This window comes from Delphinus delphis, chromosome 4, assembly GCF_949987515.2.
Source record: "Delphinus delphis chromosome 4, mDelDel1.2, whole genome shotgun sequence".
NCBI classification, from domain to species: domain Eukaryota; kingdom Metazoa; phylum Chordata; class Mammalia; order Artiodactyla; family Delphinidae; genus Delphinus; species Delphinus delphis.
In genome coordinates this window covers 59,520,172-59,537,317 of record NC_082686.1, presented here as the reverse complement: position 1 = coordinate 59,537,317, position 17,146 = coordinate 59,520,172, and the positions used below count along the sequence as shown (strand labels likewise).

The window sequence follows — 17,146 nt, the reverse complement described above, 5'->3', positions numbered from 1 at the left end:
GAACTAGTGTTTGGTGGTACATACTTTGGGAAGTGCTGGATTAAGTGCATTAATGTGAAGTAGTTCTAGATGATCATCCTTATTTGAAATTGAATTATATTCTGCTATAATTTGCTGAGTTCAGTACTGACCTCACAATTATCAAACATAACATTTGATATTATCACTCTTAAAAAGTAGAATTTCATCTATCAAGGACTTTAAACATGTCTCTAAATTTTGACCTGGTAATTCCACTCCTGGGTTGTGTCCTTAAGAGATGTACAAAGAAATCTACTGCCGATATGTTTGAAAAATTAACCAACATACACAATGAGGTAAAACTATATATAACGCTAGGAGCAAATATGTCAAAATGTGACAAGTGGTTGTTTCTGGGGTAGTGAATTTTCATAGCTGTATTTTATTATTTTAAAAATTAAAAAAATTTTTACTTTCATAACCAAGAAAAATCTTTAGAAACAAGTCTCACCAGCTCTTTGAAGCATATATACACGTTGTCTGTCTTCATGCACGTTCTTTCCTTTCCGCACACCTGCCAGGTGCTCTCAGGATCAGAATGGGGCAACATGCTGCTTTGGGAAGGTGGCCACATCAAAGTCGAGCTGAGTCGAGCTGCAGGCAAGACTTGTCACCAGGGTCCCATTAACCAGATAATGCTGGACGAGGGTGAAGTCATCACCATCGGGTCAGATGGATGTGTTAGGGTAAGTTTTCTTTACACTTGGACAGTAGCACCCACATCAAAACCTTGCAGATCACCCTGTGGGTTTTATCAGATTTTTATTTCTCACTAAGGTCACTTGATGAAGGAGATCAGTGGTCATTTACTCCTAGGGCCACCTCATTTTAAATAATGCTTCTCTTGTGGTAAATATTTAAATTCTAGTCAAAATTCATTTGCATCTTGGCACTGAAGTTTTCTGAGGGGACCTTTTGTTATTTTGATTCTGTTGATATATCAATAGTAGCTTCGGAAAATGAATATCCATGTTAGCACAATATTTTTTTTCTTTAGATATCAATTTGTTTTTATTTTATGTATTTCTTTAACATCTTTATTGGGGTATAATTGCTTTACAATGGTGTGTTAGTTTCTGCTTTATAACAACGTGAATCAGTTATACATATACATATGTTCCCATATCTCTTCCCTCTTGCGTCTCCCTCCCTATCACCCTCCCTATCCCACCCCTCCAGGCGGTCACAAAGTACTGAGCTGATCTCCCTGTGATATGCGGCTGCTTCCCACTAGCTATCTACCTTACATTTGGTAGTGTATATATGTCCATGCCTCTCTCTCGCTTTGTCACAGCTCACCCTTCCCCCTGCCCATATCCTCAAGTCCGTTCTCTAGTAGGTCTGTGTCTTTTTCCTGTCTTAACCCCAGGTTCTTCATGACATGTCTTGTCTTAAATTCCATATATATGTGTTAGCATATGGTATTTGTCTTTCTCTTTCTGACTTCCTTCACTCTGTATGACAGACTCTAGGTCTATCCACCTCATTACAAATAGCTCAATTTCATTTCATTTTATGGCTGAGTAATATTCCATTGTATATATGTGCCACATCTTCTTTATCCATTCATCCGATGATGGGCACTTAGGTTGTTTCCATCTCTGGGCTATTGAAAATAGAGCTGCAATGAACATTTTGGTACATGACCCTTTTTGAATTATGGTTTTCTCAGGGTATATGCCCAGTAGTGAGATTGCTGGGTCATATGGTAGTTCTATTTTTAGTTTTTTAAGGAACCTCCATACTGTTCTCCATAGTGGCTGTACCAATTCACATTCCCACCAGCAGTGCAAGAGTGTTCCCTTTTCTCCACACCCTCTCCAGCATTTATTGTTTCTAGATTTTTTGATGATGGCCATTCTGACTGGTGTGAGATGATATCTCATTGTAGTTTTGATTTGCATTTCTCTAATGATTAATGATGTTGCACATTCTTTCATGTGTTTGTTGGCAGTCTGTATATCTTCTTTGGAGAAATGTCTATTGAGGTCTTCTGCCCATTTTTGGATTGGGTTGTTTGTTTTTTTGTTATTGAGCTGCATGAGCTGCTTGTAAATTTTGGAGATTAATCCTTTGTCAGTTGCTTCATTTACAAATATTTTCTCCCATTCTGAGGGTTGTCTTTTGGTCTTGTTTATGGTTTCCTTTGCTGTGCAAAAGCTTTTAAGTTTCATTAGGTCCCATTTGTTTATTTTTGTTTTTATTTCCATTTCTCTATGAGGTGGGTCAGAAAGGATCTTGCTGTGATTTATGTCATAGAGTGTTCTGCCTATGTTTTCCTCTAAGAGTTTGATAGTTTCTGGCCTTACATTTAGGTCTTTAATCCATTTTGAGCTTATTTTTGTGTATGGTGTTAGGGAGTGATCTAATCTCATACTTTTACATGTACCTGTCCAGTTTTCCCAGTACCACTTATTGAAGAGGCTGTCCTTTCTCCACTGTACATTGCTGCCTCCTTTATCAAAGATAAGGTGACCATATGTGTGTGGGTTTATCTCTGGGCTTTCTATCCTGTTCCATTGATCTATCTTTCTGTTTTTGTGCCAGTACCATACTGTCTTGATTACTGTAGTTTTGTAGCATAGTCTGAAGTCAGGGAGCCTGATTCCTCCAGCTCCGTTTTTCGTTCTCAAGATTGCTTTGCCTGTTCGGGGTCTTTTGTGTTTCCATACAAATTGTGAAATTTTTTGTTCTAGTTCTGTGAAAAATGCCAGTGGTAGTTTGATAGGGATTGCATTGAATCTGTAGGTTGCTTTGGGTAGTAGAGTCATTTTCACAATGCTGATTCTTCCAATCCAAGAACATGGTATATCTCTCCATCTATTTGTATCATCTTTAATATCTTTCATCAGTGTCTTATAATTTTCTGCATACAGGTCTTTTGTATCCTTAGGTAGGTTTATTCCTAGATATTTTATTCTTTTTGTTGCAGTGGTAAATGCGAGTGTTTTCTTGATTTCACTGTCAGATTTTTCATCATTAGTGTATACGAATGCCAGAGACCTCTGTGCATTAAATTGTATCCTGCTACTTTACCAAATTCATTGATTAGCTCTAGTAGTTTTCTGGTAGCATCTTTAGGATTCTCTATGTATAGTATCATGTCATCTGCAAACAGTGACAGCTTTACTTCTTCTTTTCTGATTTGGATTCCTTTTATTTCCTTTTCTTCTCTGATTGCTGTGGCTAAAATTTCCAAAACTATGTTGAATAAGAGTGTGGAGAGTGGGCAACCTTGTCTTGTTGCTGATGTTAGTGGAAATGCTTTCAGTTTTTCACCATTGAGGATGATGTTGGCTGTGGTTTGTCATATATGGCCTTTATTATGTTTAGGAAAGTTCCCTCTATGCCTACTTTCTGCAGGGTTTTTATCATAAATCCGTGTTGAATTTTGTCGAAAGCTTTCTCTGCATCTATTGAGATGATCATATGGTTTTTCTCCTTCAATTTGTTAATATGGTTTATCACATTGATAGATTTGTGTATATTGAAGAATCCTTGCATTCCTGGAATAAACCCCACTTGATCGTGGTGTATGATCCTTTTAATGTGCTGTTGGATTCTGTTTGCTAGTATTTTGTTGAGGGTTTTTGCATCTATGTTCATCAGTGATATTGGCCTGTAGTTTTCTTTCTTTGTGACATCCTTGTCTGGATTTGGTATCAGGGTGATGGTGGCCTCGTAGAATGAATTTGGGAGTGTTCCTCCCTCTGCTATATTTTGAAAGAGTTTGAGAAGGATAGGTGTTAGCTCTTCTCTAAATGTTTGATAGAATTCGCCCGTGAAGCCATCTGGTCCTGGGCTTTTGTTTGTTAGAAGATTTTGAATAACAGTTTCAATTTCAGTGCTTGTGATTGGTCTGTTCATATTTTCTATTTCTTCCTGATTCAGTCTCAGCAGGTTATGCATTTCTAAGAATTTGTCCATTTCTTCCAGGTTGTCCATTTTATTGGCATAGAGTTGCTTGTAGTAATCTCTCATGATCTTTTGTAGTTCTGCAGTGTCTGTTGTTACTTCTCCTTTTTCATTTCTATTTCTATTGATTTGAGTCTTCTCCCTTTTTTTCTTGTTGAGTCTTGCTAATGGTTTATCTATTTTGTTTATCTTCTGAAAGAACCAGCTTTTAGTTTTATTGATCTTTGTAATTGTTTTCTTTGTTTCTATTTCATTTATTTCTGCCCTGATCTTTATGATTTCTTTCCTTCTGCTAACTTTGGGATTTTTTTGTTTTTCTTTCTCTAATTGGTTTAGGTGCAAGGTTAGGTTGTTTATTCGAGGCGTTTCCTGTTTGTTAAGGTGGGCTTGTATTGCTATAAACTTCCCTCTTAGAACTGCTTTTGCTGCATCCCATAGGTTTTGGGTCATCGTGTCTCCATTGTCATTTGTTTCTAGGTATTTTTTTTATTTCCTCTTTGATTTCTTCAGTGATTACTTCGTTATTAAGTAGTGTATTGTTTAGCCTCCATGTGTTTGTATTTTTTACAGATCTTTTCCTGTAATTGATATCTAGTCTCATAGCGTTGTGGTCAGAAAAGATACTTGATACAATTTCATTTTTCTTAAATTTACCAAGGCTTGATTTGTGACCCAAGATATGATCTATCCTGGAGAATGTTCCATGAGCACTTGAGAAAAATGTGTATTCTGTTGTTTTTGGATGGAGTGTCCTATAAATATCAATTAAGTCCATCTTGCTTAATGTATTACTTAAAGCTTGTGTTTCCTGTTTATTTTCATTTTGGATGATCTGTCCATTGGTGAAAGTGGGGTGTTAAAGTCCCCTACTGTGAATGTGTTACTGTCGATTTCCCCTTTTATGGCTGTTAGTATTTGCCTTATGTATTGAGGTGCTCCTATGTTGGGTGCATAAATATTTACAATTGTTATATCTTCTTCTTGGATTGATCCCTTGATCATTATGTAGTGTCCTTCTTTGTCTCTTATAATAGTCTTTATTTTAAAATCTATTTTGTCTGATATGAGAATTGCTACTCCAGCTTTCTTTTGGTTTCCATTTGCGTGGAATATCTTTTTCCATCCCTTTACTTTCAGTCTGTATGTGTCTCTAGGTCTGAATTGGGTCTCTTGTAGACAGCATATATATGGGTCTTGTTTTTGTATCCATTCAGCCAATCTATGTCTTCTGGTGGGAGCATTTAGTCCATTTACATTTAAGGTAATTATCGATATGTATGTTCCTATTCTCATTTTCTAAATTGTTTTGGGTTCGTTATTGTAGGTCTTTTCCTTCTCTTGTGTTTCTTGCCTAGAGAAGTTCCTTTAGCATTTGTTGTGAAGCTGGTTTGGTGGTGCTGAACTCTCTCAGCTTTTGCTTGTCTGTAAAGGTTTTAATTTCTCCATCAAATCTGAATGAGATCCTTGCTGGGTAGAGTAATTTTGGTTGCAGGTTTTTCTCCTTCATCACTTTAAATATGTCCTGCCAGTCCCTTCTGGCTTGCAGAGTTTCTGCTGAGAGATCAGCTGTTAACCTTATGGTGATTCCCTTGTGTGTTATTTGTTGTTTTTCCCTTGCTGCTTTTAATATGCTTTCTTTGTATTTAATTTTTGACAGTTTGATTAATATGTGTCTTGGTATATTTCTCCTTGGATTTATCCTGTATGGGACTCTCTGTGCTTCCTGGACTTAATTAACTATTTCCTTTCCCATATTAGGGAAGTTTTCAACTATAATCTCTTCAAATATTTTCTCAGTCCCTTTTTCTTTTCTCTTTTTCTCTTCTTCTTCTTTCTTTTCTTTTCTTTTTTCTTTTTCTCTTCTTCTTCTGGAACCCCTATAATTCGAATGTTGGTGCGTTTAATGTTGTCCCAGAGGTCTCTGAGACTGTCCTCAGTTCTTTTCATTCTTTTTTCTTTTTTCTGCTCTGCAGTAGTTATTTCCACTATTTTATCTTCCAGGTCACTTATCCGTTCTTCTGCCTCAGTTTTTCTGGTATTGATCCCATCTAGATAATTTTTCATTTCATTTATTGTGTTGTTCATCGTTGTTTGTTTCATCTTTAGTTCTTCTAGGTCCTTGTTAAATGTTTCTTGCATTTTGTCTATTCTATTCCACGATTTTGGATCATCTTTACTATCATTATTCTGAATTGTTTTTCAGGTAGACTGCCTATTTCCTCTTCATTTGTTAGGTCTGGTGGGTTTTTATCTTGCTCCTTCATCTGCTGTGTGTTTTTCTGTCTTCTCATTTTGCTTATCTTACTGTGTTTGGGGTCTCCTTTTTGCAGGCTGCAGGTTCGTAGCTCCCGTTGTTTTTGGTGTCTGTCCCCAGTGGCTAAGGTTAGTTCAGTGGGTTGTCTAGGCTTCCTGGTGGAGCGAACTAGTGCCTGTGTTCTGGTTGATGAGGCTGGATCTTGTCTCTCTGGTGGGCAGTTCCACATCTGGTGGTGTGTTTTGGGGTGTCTGTGGACTTATTATGATTTTAGGCAGCCCCTCTGCTTATGGGTGGGATTGTGTTCTTGTTTTGCTGGCATAGGGTGTCCAGCACTGTAGCTTGCTGGTCGTTGAGTGAAGCTGGGTGCTGGCGTTGAGATGGAGATCTCTGGGAGATTTTTGCTGTTTGATATTATGTGGAGCTGGGAGGTCTCTTGTTGACCAGTGTCCTGAAGTTGGCTGTCCCACCTCAGAGGCACAGCACTGACTCCTGGCTGCAGCACCAAGAGCCTTTCATCCACACGGCTCAAAATAAAAGGGAGAAAAATTAGAGAGCAAGAATTAGTAGAAGTAGGAAGAAAGAAAGAAAGGAAGGAAGGAAGAAAGGAAAGAAGGAAAGAAAGGAGGGAGGGAGGGATGGTGGGAGGAAGGAAGGAAGGAGGGAAGGAAGGAAAAGAAAGAAGGTAAAGTAAAATAAAATAAAGTAAAATGTAATAAAGTTATTAAATTAAAAAATAATTATTAAGAAAAAGAATTTAAAAAAAAACGGACGGATAGAACCTTAGGACAAATGGTGGAAGTAAAGCTATACAGACAAAATCTCATACAGAAGCATACACATACACACTCACAAAAAGAGGAAAAGGGGAAAAAATCATAAATCTTGCTCTCAAAGTCCACCTCCTCAATTTCAGATGATTCGTTGTCTATTCAGGTATTCCACAGATGCTGGGTATATCAAGTTGATTGTGGAGCTTTAATCTGCTGCTTCTGAGGCTGCTGGGAGAGATTTCCCTTTCTCTTCTTTGTTCTCACAGCTCCCGGGGCTCAGCTTTGGATTTGGCCCCCCCTCTGTGTGTAGGTCGCAGGAGCGCGTCTGTTCTTCGCTCAGACAGGACGGGGTTAAAGGAGCAGCTGCTTCGGGGGCTCTGGCTCACTCAGGCCTGGGGGAGGGAGGGGTACAGAGTGTGGGGCGAGCCTGCGGCGGCAGAGGCCGGCGTGACGTTGCACCAGCCTGAGGTGCGCCGTGCGTTGTCCCGGGGAAGTTGTCCCTGGATCCCGGGAACCTGGCAGTGGCGGGCTGCACAGGCTCCCTGGAAGGGGGGTGTGGATAGTGACCTGTGCTCGCACACAGGTTTCTTGGTGGCGGCAGCAGCAGCCTTAGAGTCTCATGCCTGTCTCTGGGGTCCGCGCTTTTAGCCGCGGCTCGTGCCCGTCTCTGGAGCTCCTTTAAGCAGCGCTCTTAATCCCCTCTCCTCACGCACCAGGAAACAATGAGGGAAGAAAAAGTCTCTTGCCTCTTCAGCAGCTCCAGACGTTTCCCGGACTCTCTCCCGGCTAGCCGTGGTGCACTAACCTCTTCAGGCTGTGTACACGCTGCCAACCCCAGTCCTCTCCCTGCGCTCCGACCAAAGCCTGAGCCTCAGCACACAGCTCCGCCCGCCCCGGCGGGTGAGCAGACAAGCCTCTCGGGCTGGTCAGTGCCGGTCGGCACCGATCCTCTGTGCGGGAATCTCCCCGCTTTGCCCTCCGCACCCCTGTTGCTGTGCTCTCCTCCGTGGCTCCGAAGCTCCCCACCTCCGCCACCCGCAGTCTCCGCCCGCGAAGGGGCTTCCTAGTGTGTGGAAACTTTTCCTCATTCACAGCTGCCTCCCACTGGTGCAGGTCCTGTCCCTATTCTTTTGTCTCTGTTTATTATTTTTTCTTTTGCCCTACCCAAGTACGTGGGGAGTTTCTTGCCTTTTGGGAGGTCTGAGGTCTTCTGCCAGCGTTCAGTAGATGTTCTGTAGGAGTTGTTCCACGTGTAGATGTATTTCTGGTGTATCTGTGGGGAGGAAGGTGATCTCCGTGTCTTATTCTTATGCCATCTTCCCCTCGTCCCATGTTAGCACAGTATTAACAGTGGACTCAGATGTCCTTCCAAAATGCCTGGTATGAATGGGTCATTTTCTAGGGACAACGAGGCCAAACATTTGTTAGGTAATTTTTTACTGAGTTTACCAATTAGAAATACAAAGGTGAGCTGATAGGGTTTGCCTTTGGATGCTCCCTTCCTGGTGCTCTGTGCACTAGTGAACTCGCTTGTCCTCACCTGTGGACACTGTCCTGCCCATAGTGTGGGCTAAGCTGGGACATTGCTTCTGCATCTCCATCCTTCTGGCTGTTGTCACACCTCTTCTCCCACCTACCCATGTGTAGGTACCCTGCTGTTGCTGGCAAACCTGCAGTCTTCTGATTTGCCTTGTGGTCCCCACAGTACGTATTTCTACTGGGGCCTTTCATAAGAAAATATTCATAAAAGGGAGTATTCTCCGGACATTCTTTAGGAAGTAGTATTATCAGAAGTAAGACTGTATTATTATTTTTTTTACTAGTATGGTTACTCTGATACTTACTGAGCTTATGTATGGCTCCCACAATATATTAGAGACATGTCTTCCACAGTTTGTCCTCTTACCATTGGCTTTTTGAGTCATGTTAAATTTAATTTTGTTCTATTTTACTCATTGCTCTGAGAATCTTTAGTCCTTTATTATGTCATACAACATATTCACTATCCTTCCAAGGCATATGTCACCCCCAAATATGTCAAAATACCAAGTGGAGGAAAACCTCAAGAGAAGAGAAGTTAAATACTTCACAGAAGATCCCTTCATGGACATCACTAATTTGCTTCCCCTTTCAAAGTCTGCCCTTATCTCTTCAGTCCTCTATGTTGTAAATCTCTACTTCTCACCCTTTAGGAAAAACCTACTCCAACTCCCAGGGGTTAGTCTGACCCTAGGATCTGGGACTCTCCTCCACAATGCTACTCTGTGGGACACCACCAATCCTCCCAAAGTCTGAGTTGTTGAGTCTAGGATGACGTAGCAGGATGTGGCTACAGAACCATCCAGGCTGGGCTTTGGCACTTCACAGAGGAAGTCCTTCCGAGTCTCTTCACCACATAAAGTGAAACTGTGCTCCCTCATCCTTCCCTGGTACTATTCTGGTCTCCTATCGCAAGAACAACAATCCTTATCTGAATAGTACAGTCTAAATCTATGATAAGGAAGAGAAACATTATCTCATGAAGACATTACCTACATCCATTTTTCTCTGCTTATAATGAAGATAGTGTTTGGATCATTAAGCAAGAAGGTCTGTGTCCCCTCTCCAGGAGCCCACGAATCTAATGTAAGACGAGGCTCGTCATGATGTCTCAGTGTATGACTGAACCATTTATTCCTTGCGGCCACTATATATGCAGTAAGGCCTGACAGAAACCTTGAAATAAAGTTTACTTTGGGCAAATTAGAATTCTTATTCAGGTCTGTATTTTCTCACTAATCTCCATAAATACAAAGGAAATTATAATAATTCATTATTCCCATTTCAGAGCAAAATCCCAGGGTTAGATTTTGTCTGGTGTTTTAATTTATACCTACTCATTATTTTCCTGAAACAAGAAGAAATGACTTTTGAAAAAAAATGGGGCCTTTTCTGGCTTATAAAATATACATTCAGAAACTGCTGGTTGATTAAAGTATTTTCTTATTTTTTAAGATATGGGATTTTGAGACAATAGACACTGCTGATACTATAGACGAGACTGGATTGTTAGAGATAGAGCCCATTAATGAACTTCAAGTAGACAAGAATGTCAGACTCTTCTCTATGATAAAAATGAATGAAATTGGAAATAACTTTTGGTTGTCTCAGGTAAGATGCACTCCTCTCTCTTTGCTCTTTAAAGTTATCTGGGCATTGGGACTTCCCTGGAGGTCCAGTGGTTAAGACTTTGCCTTCCAATGCAGGGGGTGCAGGTTTGATCCCTGGTCGGGGAGCTAAGATACCACATACCTCATGGCCAAAAAACCAAAACATAAAACAGAAGCAATACTGTAACAAATTCAATAAAGGCTTTTAAAAAATACATTAAAAAAAGTTATCTGGGGCTTCCCTGGTGGCGCAGTGGTTGAGAGTCTGCCTGCCGATGCAGGGGACACGGGTTCGTGCCCCGGTCTGGGAGGATCCCATGTGCTGCGGAGCGGCTGGACCCGTGAGCCATGGCCTCTGGGCCTGCGCGTCCGGAGCCTGTGCTCCGCAATGGGAGAGGCCGCAACAGTGAGAGGCCTGCGTACCGCAAAAAGAAAAAAAAAAAAAAGTTATTTGGACATAAAATTAAAATAGTAGTATAATTTATGGTCACTGTAAATCCATTGTACTATTAAGACTACTGTTGATACTACAATGAAGAGTTCCATAAATTTTGATATTTAATTGACTTGTATTTTATACACAGAAAACAAATTAGCATTTTTATTATGTTAAGTTGACTATAAGTTTTATGAGATTGCTTCATTTATTGTGTCGTTGTGTTCTAAGATGCATGAAAGTTGCTATTGTTTAATTTCAATCACACTTTAAAATATGTGTAAGTTTTTGGTATGTTTTGTCCTTTAACTAAATCATAAAAAAAATTCCTTTAATTTGATAAAAGTCTAAAACGATGAACAAAATACTATTAGGTATTTAATTTTTTAGGATTCCAATGGAGCCATATGGAAGCTTGACCTTAGCTTTTCAAATATTGTAAGTTGCCTATTTTTCTTTTTTTCTAATTCTCATAGTAAAGACCTTTGTTGTTATTCTTTAAAAGATACTCTTTTTCCATATTTGATCATTGTTGTCATCAAAAACTTGCTCAACATATTCAAAGAATTCATACTGTCTCTGTCTCTTTCTCTCGTTATGACTTTACATAAAAAAGGATCTATCTCATAACAGAATTTACAAGAAAAGTGGCAATGACAGTGCCTAACATTATACAGTGCTTTACAGGTTTCATAAACATATGGCATTTTAATGTCTATTATCTCATATAATCCTCACAACTACTCTGTTTTGTAGACAGGCAGTTGCCATCATCTCATTTTACTGATGAAGAAATGGAAATCGGCATTTGAAGTGACTTGTGCCAAATCACACAGCCATCAACTGCATCATCTGTCTCTCCTAATTCCAAACTTCAGCGCCCTTTCTATCTTACTATGCCTCTTCTTATTTCTGTTCAGATAAAGTCACACATGATACAGGGTTCTAATTGCATTTCTTTAAACTTGGCCTTAGTTCTCTGTTAACCTATCTTTGAGCTCTAATAGGATCTTTTTTTTGTTATCAGACCCAAGATCCAGAATGCCTCTTCTCCTTCCATTCTGGAGCCATTGAAGCCTTGGCCGTCTCTCCTCTCACTTATCTCATGGCCACTACTAGCTTGGACTGTAAGTAGGAACTCATATCTGGACCTTTGTGTTTTGTTTTCAATTCATTTTTTAATGTGTTTGATTAAAGTATTTGAGAATTTTTCCGAAAGGGAAGCTTCTTGATGCAAGTGAGGTGAGTTTCAGGAGAGGGGAAAGGGCCCAAAATACGGCAACCATGGTTATTGCGAGAGATTAAAATAAAGACACATCAATAAGTTACTCGTGAAAATACCATTCATCTTGGTGTTATCCACATTCATGCTTTTCCTTTTCTTTCCATCTCTTTCTTCCTTCTTGACTTACAGTGAATCTGTGTGGACTGTGCAAGGTGAAATTGATCCACCAGTCAGTCATCAGTTGTTTCTTTACTACAGTCGTCCCTTGGTATCTGTGTAGGGATTTGTTCCAGGACTCCACTGATACCAAAATCCACAGATGCTCAAGTCCCTTATATAAAATGGCATAGCATATATATATATATATATATATATATATATATATATATATATATATATAAAATGGCATATAAACATTATTCATGTTTATAAATTACCTGATCAAGGGTATACATGTAAAGTTTTAACTAAAGAAAGTTCCATTAGATTATCAGTTGATTTAATTTTTATGATGTTTCTTGTTTAGTGCTTAAATGTGAAGTGAGCTAAAGTTATTAAAGATATTTATATATATATATAAATGTTTCTTTTAAAACTGTCTTTCTGTAGGCTCTGTTAGACTCTATGATTTTGCTAGCAAAACTCCTTTGGTTCAGATGAAATTCAAACAAGGAGGTACTGCCCTTACTTGGGTACCACGACGGGTAAGCTTATTGTTATAATGAATTTCTACTAGAATCTATTTGTAAATATGGTATATTAGTGCTATTTCTTAGAAACAGATATTTTATGACTCTGGATTTTAGAGAAGAACAAAAATTTTAGTTCACTCAGAACGTGATAGAAATCATATCATGACTTTGCTATTGTGGTTTTGGTTCTGTTTTAATGAAAATCTATTGTTATGCCACCTAAAGTTTAGAAATAGTTCCATGTTAAAAAGTAATTACCTGATGGGCTTCCCTGGTGGCGCAGTGGTTGGGAGTCCACCTGCCGATGCAGGGGACACGGGTTCGTGTCCCGGTCCGGGAAGATCCCACATGCTGCGAAGTGGCTAGGCCCATGAGCCATGGCCGCTGAGCTTGTGCGTCCGGAGCCTGTGCTCCGCAACGGGAGAGGTCAGAACAGTGAGAGACCCACGTATCGCAAAAAAAAAAAAAAAAAAGTAATTACCTGACAGAACTTTGTGTATCTGTCCTTTGCCTGACTCTGATTCATTCATTCTTTATATTTCCAGCACGTCTGCAACGTGCCAGTCCTGATTCTGGGAATATAGCAATGAACAAAAAGAAAAAAAATATTTGCCCTCATGAATCTCCCACTAGAGTGGGAGACAGGAGGCAGAGACAAACAAAAAACAAAATAAGTAAATTTATGTGATATGTTAGATAATGATAAGAGCTATGGAAAAAATGAGAGATCATTGTTCTAGTTGTCTATTGCTGTGTAATAAACTACCCCAAATGTAGTGGCATAAAACGGCAATCATCTTATTTTGCTCAGTCTCTGGTTTGGGAATTCGGACAGGTGACAACAAGGATGGATTATCTCTGCTTCACAGTATCTGGGGCCTCAGTAGGGGAGATTTGAATGGTTGGGGCCTAGAGTCATCTGAAGGCTTCTTTGTTACAGGTCTGGCACCTGGGTTGAAGGTTAAGCTAAGCTGGGATGTCAACAGCAGTGCTTACCTGAAGCCCATGCCACATGGAGAGGTCATTATCACAGCATGGTGGCCTCAGGGCAGTCACACACTTCTTTATGGCAGCTCAGGGCTCCAAGATATAGTGTTCCAGCAAATAAGGCAGAAGCTGCTGTCCTTTTATGACCTGGCCTTGGAAGTCACATAATGTCACTTGTACCATACTCAGTTGGGTGAGGCAGTCACAAGCCCCCCCCACTCCCAGATTCAAGGAGGGAGGGACTTAAACCCCACCTCTCCATGAGAGGCATAGCAAAAAATTTGCAGCCAAGTTTTTAAAGTGTCATGGGAATATTTGGGGAATATTTTATCCTTATTGTTTTGGGTTGAAGTCAAAGAGAAAATGTTCCAGGCCCAAAGTAGATGTGGAGGTGGCTGGAATGGAGGGGAATTTCATGATGCGATCAAGACCAGAAGGAGAACTCAGGCCAGGGAATAGAAGCAGAACAATGATGAGGCTGGATTAAGTGGAAATGACAGAGTATTTAGATTACCAAACACGGATCACTCTTTATCCTAATCTATTTACACTCTTACCTAAATTCTTTAAAATACAGCCTATGTAATTGAATCATTTTTTCAGATGCTTCGGCAATGTCCATAGAATGTTTTCTTTTTTAGCCTTATATCCAAGTAATGATCATATGGACATTATGCTTGAATTGCCCCTTCCTCATACCCTCTTGCCTTTCTGGAAAACTGCACATCATTGTTTACAATTTAGCCCAGGTCAGATATCATCTCCTCTGCATAGCCCTCCATGACCCCACCTTCACGTAGAGCTGCGTACTTCTTCCTTTGCGGTTTTTGTTTAAGGACTGTGTATATACCTCTTTTATAGCACTTATCACAGTGTACTAAGATGACTTGCTTTATTGACTGTCTTTCCCACCAGACTGTTTGTTCTTCATGGCGACACCATATCTTATTCATCTTTGTACTTCCAGTGCCTCTAGAGTTACTGGTACATTTAGACACTTAGTAAATGTTTGCATAAACATTCAGTTGGAATTGAATGGAATATAGTTTTCTTATTCCCAAGGATTTCATAATTGCCTGGCTTCAGGGATGATCAGTCTGCTCTAAAGAATACCAAGGCTCTTGCCCTTCTCCTGAATGCCTTCTGAGATAGCAGATTTAGTACATTAAGACATTGCTAGATTTATATCTCTGGCCCAGACTTCTCCTCTAAGCTGCAGACTAGGTCAGCTTTCTTTGCTATGTGCTCTCAGAATGTTTATTTCCTTTTACTTATTTCAGTTCATAATTCCATATTCATTTGTGCGGTTGATTAATGTCTGTCCTCCCACTCGACCATACATTTGTAAAAACAGGGGTTGAGACTGTTTATGCTCACACTTGGGTTGCTGGTGATGGGTGCCTGGCACATAGTAGACAGACGCTCCACCAGCTTTTGCTCATTGAATGCTTGGATTGTCATTGTTTACCTGTCTCATGGTCTGCAGTGGTAAGGAACTGTCATAGAAGAGATGGAGGTTACCAGAAAGTAGTATAAGGAATTATTGATTAGCATTTATTTTAGTTAATTATTTAGTTAAATAATTTAAGTCTAAATAAAATACAGAAATCTGTTATGTAGTACAGCTTTCTTAATCAACTAATTTCAGAAACCTTGCATTTCTTTTTTGTCCAAGGTAAGCAACAGTGGAGCACAGATTATTGCAGGATTTGAAGATGGCGTTGTTCGAATTCTTGAACTTTATGATCCAGAAGGGCTCACAAGTTTTGTGGGACGGAAGAGAGTTTCAGATGCAGATATTTGTTTGAAACAGGTTTTCAAACCTCATACTTCTCCTGTCACTGCTTTAGCTTATGATCGTGATGGAGAAGTTCTAGCCACAGGGGTAAGTAGTAGATTTCCTTGTGTTTCCTATTGAATTTTCCTGGTTAACCCTGCCTTGTTAGTCTTCCTACTTAACGATGCCTTATTTGCTTATATTCCTTTCTGAGAATATATCCCTATTTTGTTTTCTTTGTATTCAGATTCTTTCAGTATAGTCTGTGCATGACATTTAAAAATATTCTTACAAATTGAGTTGTAATGCTTATTTTAAATGAACAGAAATGTTCAACTGGGAATCATGCAACATGTTTTATGTATAATGAACGTTTTATAACCTAGGTATGTTCTTATGTGGAATTGGCCTAAATGAAGAGAATAAACATGTAAATGCTTTATGCATAAATAGGTGAGCGTATGCATTGTGGAATTTTTTGTGAATCTTATATACAGGTATGGTGAGCATCTTTTCAGAAACACATACAAGAAAACATGGTTTGTCAAGTGTTCTCATGGGGAAAATGAAGCAAATATTTGAAACAAGAATGTTCCCAGAATAACCTGGGGAAATATGATCATTGTAGGTATACGTATACAGTGGGTGTAATATAGCTGTTAAATGCTTCTTTGTACTGTATGCAATATGTTTCATAATAATATATATTTCGGTATCTCTCTTTTTCTTAGAGTAAAGATCAAACTGTCTTCTTCTTTGAAGTGGAAAGGGGTTATAAGCCAATCGGTTATATTACTACTCCTGGACCTGTTTGCCAGTTAACCTGGTCTACAGCCTCTCATGTAAGTAGTTATTTGTCTTCGTGTTTAAATCTCAGTTACTACGTAGTGAAGTGATCTGGTAGATAGACAATAGTGGGTGGAATTATTAGCTCCACTCCTGGGTCCCGCTGTGAGGGGCCAGGGAAGCTGCTCAGCTTTACTAGTGGAGCGTTACTCAGGAGCTTCAAGCCCTTCCCATTACCTCCTCCTTCTTCCATAATCTAATTATTGTATCAGACTTTGCTTCAACAATGGAGACTTCAGCCCAAAACACAACATGTCAGAATGTGTTGAGTGTACTTGTCCTCATGTTTAATCTCTTTACTTCCCTTCTGCTCCCATTCCAGCTCCATTTTCTCTTCTAATCTTCCATTGCCTCTTTTCTAATAACAATTGGGGATTCAGTATTGATTACTAATCTTATTTAATGCCCCTAATTTCCCTAATTTTGAGCATAGGATACTTCAGTCACCTGAATATTGATTGAATGTCTAAACCAGGTACTTGTACTAGGGTTCCAGCATAATAATAATGCTGATGAACTGCGTAGAGGTACTGTCAGGATTTTGGAGGTGGGGGGTAACATCTTTAATCTATTTTAAGCTCTTCTAAAGAAAATGGCTATAAAAATATAGTAGTACCTAGAAAAAAATATTTTTTAATTAACAAATACTCATTGTTTTCATCTTTGCTAGGCCCTGGCAATGGATTCAATAAGCAGTATATAACAGTATCTTCTGAAGGAGAAAAAAAAAAATACACATGTTTAAGAAGTTATATTGATCTGTGATAGAATTATTTAAGATTTCACAAGGGAATGGGTGACTAAATTATCAGTGATATCAGTGGTATAGACAATACGTGCTGTGAATATAGAGCATGTATATCAAGAAAGGGAATATCAAGAAAGGGAGAAGTTAACACGTGATGTGAGTTAGTTGAGAGGAGGAGAGTGCAAGTTGTGTAGGCGAAGGAAAGAGAGCTGCAAAGGATGCTCTGTGTTAAAGCATGAGCTATTGTATCACAACATATAATATTTTGTGCATCCTTCAATCATGTCCCTATATAACAAAGTTTTAAAAAACCCAGCATTTTT

At 39.3% G+C, this 17,146-nt stretch overlaps 1 protein-coding gene across 1 annotated transcript in view; it reads left to right on the top strand.

The window, feature by feature from the left end:
* The window catches only part of CFAP44 (cilia and flagella associated protein 44), a 133,781-nt gene that overhangs the window by 28,211 nt on the left and 88,424 nt on the right, over positions 1 to 17,146 (top strand). Inside the window, exons 9-15 of the mRNA XM_060010633.1 lie at positions 543 to 707; positions 9,958 to 10,113; positions 10,939 to 10,986; positions 11,576 to 11,675; positions 12,383 to 12,477; positions 15,128 to 15,337; positions 15,961 to 16,071. Coding sequence (XP_059866616.1) covers positions 543 to 707; positions 9,958 to 10,113; positions 10,939 to 10,986; positions 11,576 to 11,675; positions 12,383 to 12,477; positions 15,128 to 15,337; positions 15,961 to 16,071 — 885 coding nt within the window. The remainder of the gene's footprint in view (positions 1 to 542; positions 708 to 9,957; positions 10,114 to 10,938; positions 10,987 to 11,575; positions 11,676 to 12,382; positions 12,478 to 15,127; positions 15,338 to 15,960; positions 16,072 to 17,146) is intronic.